Below are 4,226 nucleotides of genomic sequence, written 5' to 3'. Positions count from 1 at the left end.
CCCTTTCCTATCCTTGGCCTTTTTCTTGCGCCCTTTGATTGAAGTCAGTTAGTGCACCGAAGATACGGTAATCTAGTTAAAGGCGTTTGTCTCATGACTGAAACACGAGAATAATGGTCGTTATCACCCGAACTTTTTCTAGGATTTACAAGTAGTTTCAGAATTTCTATTAGGCTTCATTATATCTGGTATCATTATCCTAATATCTGAAGGAGATAGTGCAAAATTTCATTATGAAGGGATTTACATTTCTTCTTTTTCTTTTTAATCATTATTACAAATAATGATTCCTAATTAGGTTTTTTTAGTTTTCAGCGTAATATAATTCATCTTTTTGCGTAGTGGTCGTTAATTAAAGGCTATCACAAAGATGAATTTTATACAAATTTCTAACTAGAATTATCAGGGGTTTCAGCTTTAGTTTTTAGTGTTTCACATTAGAATTATTTAATTGATAATTGGCCTAATGTCAAATTTATTTTTTTCTAAACACGTTAACCGCCATATGGCAATTCATCAATTTCTCCCTGCCGCCATAACTACAATGTCCTATCCTTCTCAGTACGTTTGTCACAGCGAACAGGGGAACACGTTGTTTAATCTGCAAGATAGTGGAGAAGGGTAAGAGAGTGTAAAAACCTTGAGACACATGTGGTTCATAAGGCAACATGTATACATTTTTCTTTCTCCGACGCCAAATGCGCCATCGGTGGATCATAGATAAATTGGTCACCGATGGTTCAATTGGCGATGCTTGTCAAATGCCATTCATTCCTCAGTCTCATTGTACACCGATGGTTCACGCTATAACAATCCATTTTAATTTTTAACTAGTTTACAAAGCTTTCATATATATATATATATATATATATATATATATATATATATATATATATATATATATATATATATATATATATATATATATATATGTGATTTGTATCTCTCTCTCTCTCTGTGATATTTGGATTACTTCTCTCATTTAGGCCTACAAGTGATTTACATTCACATGAGATCATGATCTACAGAAACCTAAATACGTATATTATTCTTTGATTTATTATATTTCTTATCTTTATTTATTTACTATTCTATTCTTTGCAATGATTATTCACTAAATTATACAGACACTGTTTCTTATAAAACAAAATGTCATTTGTCTTTGCCATGTAATATACTGTATATATATATATATATATATATATATATATATATATATATATATATATATATATATATATATATATATATATATATATATATATATATATATATATATTTTTTTTTTTTTTTTTTTTTTTTTTCTTTAGGAACGCAATGGATGCTAGTAGCTTTCATGGGTATGGCGAACCACGGTCAGATGATGATGATGGTGATTACAGCAATGATGAAATTTCAAATTCCTCCCTAAGTGACTCTGATCCAAATTTCGATGATGAAGAAAGTAGCAGCTACAGCGAATCAGAAGATGATGGTACAGGAGATGACAGCATTTTGCCAGCAACGGATGATGATGGTACAGAGGATGAAAATATATTGCCTTCAACATCTAATGTGACAGATATTCAACAACAATTATCTCAAGCAAATGGAAACTCTGACAGGCAGGATACCGTTGCTCTCCCTAGAAACTTCCTATGTACAGCTAGAGAAGTGAAACATTACACTTTGCATTCTACTTCAGATGGAGAAGTTCTTCCACTTGATGTGTATAAATTATTTGTTACTGATGAGATCTTTGATTTGATAGTTATTGAAACTAATAGATTTTATGATACTACTGCAGCAATGAAGCCTATTACTAGGCACTCTAAGATGAAAGCTTGGAAACCAGTAACCAAACAAGACATTGAAAAGTTCTTTGGTATCTTTATTCTCATGGGTCTGAATAAGCAGCCAACTTTTGAGAGCTACTGGAGTAGGAGCAAAATGTATGGAGTTGATCTTATAAAGACAACCATGGCTAGGAATAAATTTGAGCTGATCCTACGATTTATACACTTTGCAGATAATAGTCGCTCAGATGGAAGTGATAGACTTTTGAAACTGCGGCCACTGATTCAGCTTTTGTCAAGAAACTTTAAAAAATTCACACCTGGTGAAAAGGTTGTAATAGATGAAAGTATGGTTTTATTTAGAGGTCGAACAATATTACGGCAATATAATCCAAGTAAAAGTCACAAATATGGATTGAAAGTCTATAAATTGTGCTCAGTGGATGGATATACTTGGGAATTCATGATTTACAAAGGGAAAGGTGATAATGCTCCAGGAATAGAACATGCAGAGTATATAACTCGGGCACTAATGGATGGACTTCTTAGTGAAGGTAGAACACTTTATATAGACAATTTCTATTCTTCAGTGCCATTGTCTAGGTACCTTTTAGGAAAATCAACTTATGTCTGTGGAACACTGAGAGTGAACAGAAAGTATGTTCCAAAATCTGTGACACGCAAAAAACTGAAAAAAGGTGAAGTAGCAGCACAGCAGAATTCTGAAGGCATAAAAGTTATAAAGTGGAAGGATCAACGTGATGTTCTTATGTTAACAACTGTCCCTGAATATACCAAAGAATTAGTCAAAACTGGTAAAATAAAACGTGGTATAGAGAGAGAAAAGCCGCAATGTATCTTGGATTATAATGCAGCCAAAAAAGGAGTGGACTACTCTGACCAGATGGCCTCATATTACTCACCCCTCAGAAAAGTTAAGAAGTGGTACAAGAAAGGAGCTTTTGAGCTTCTTCTTGGGACAGCTATAGTAAATTCATATATTCTCTTCAACAAGTTTCACACAAACAAACCAATTTCAATAAAGAAATTTAGAGAATCTGTAGTACTCTCACTTTTGACAGGTAAACCAACTGAAGATATAAAGATTGGAAAGGATTTTTCACCCATTGGGGGGAAAAGGTCACTTCATGTTTTAGTTGAGTTAGATGGAAAATGTAGAGATGTGAGAAAAAGATGCAGAGGTTGCTATGAGTTACTTAGTAAGAATGAAGGAAGCCAAATCGCAGCACGCAAAGCAAGAAGAGTAAAGACAGTGTGTGGTCAATGTGAAGGCAAGCCTCATTTATGCCCATCATGCTTTGAAATACTTCATTCAAAGGAGTACTAATGTTTCTTTGGTGCATATGAAACGCTATATATATCTATATACTGAAAAGTTTCAGATATGGAGCTTTTGCATAATTTTTTTATGTGAATGTGCTATCATGAAAAATGCCTATTATTTTTTCCATTATAATTAAAAGAATTGCTTTTATTTTTTTCATTTTTATAAAATTCAATTAATAAGCTTTAATTTGCATGCAGACTATGGTATTTATAACCCTATTTACTAATTTATCTAAATAAAAATGAAAAAAGTATAAAAAATCAAAATTGAACCACTGGTGGTACATGTGGCGTTTATGTCTTATTCACAATGTACCACCGGTGGTTCACATGGCGGTTAACGTGTTAAATGTCATATCTACTTCATTCACGTATGATGAAGTCTCTCCACTTAGCTAATAATAATAATAATAATAATAATAATAATCTTAGATAAAGTTGTTTAGTAATCATTTAGTACTTACTTCCATTCGGAACGACTTCTTATTCTCCCAGGATTTATACTCAACTTTCCATCCCTTTGTATGACAACAACAACTAATCATATTCATGAGATCAATCAACTAATGGTGAAATCAACAGAGTATAAAAAAAACCTATTTCTAACATATATAGACTACGAGAAAGTACTTGAATGTGTCAGCATCACCAATAATGAAAGCCTTTCATAACCAAGAAATAGAACAATCTTATGTTAGAACACTTGAATATATCTATACAGGAAGTACAGCAAACCCAAAACTACAAAAATATGATAAGAAAATTCACATTGTGATGCCTTTGTCCTGCAGTAGACTAGTAACGTCTGATGATGATGATGAGGATGATGATGATGATAATGGTGATATATGTATGCGCGTGTGTATATAAAAATACATACAAAATTATTGTACATTTGCTTTTTCGTGAAATACCCAGGTGTCTCTTGCTTACCAGATAACGGCTTACTAGTTCCAGAATCAAATTTGTTTTGCGAAATATGATATGCCGTATATCTGAACATGACGTAATAAAAAGTAGGAAACTTTCAACTTAAACTGGTTTTAGTCTTTAAAATGTTAATGGAATTTATCAGGTCTTTTGCTTTCTTTTTTTTTCTTTTTT

General features: G+C 32.4%; 1 protein-coding gene across 1 annotated transcript; it reads left to right on the top strand.

Moving 5' to 3' along the window:
* Window positions 1-1,317: 1,317 nt before the first annotated feature.
* Window positions 1,318-3,123, top strand: LOC137641147 (piggyBac transposable element-derived protein 4-like). Its single transcript, XM_068373593.1, has one exon. It carries the CDS (start codon window positions 1,318-1,320, stop codon window positions 3,121-3,123), a length of 1,806 nt encoding a protein of 601 aa, XP_068229694.1.
* Window positions 3,124-4,226: the final 1,103 nt, after the last annotated feature.

This window comes from Palaemon carinicauda, chromosome 1 (genome assembly GCF_036898095.1).
Source record: "Palaemon carinicauda isolate YSFRI2023 chromosome 1, ASM3689809v2, whole genome shotgun sequence".
In the NCBI taxonomy this organism is placed as follows: Eukaryota; Metazoa; Arthropoda; class Malacostraca; order Decapoda; family Palaemonidae; genus Palaemon; species Palaemon carinicauda.
The sequence above is the reverse complement of the archived record's forward strand: the minus strand, read 5'-3'. Positions and strand labels throughout refer to the sequence as shown.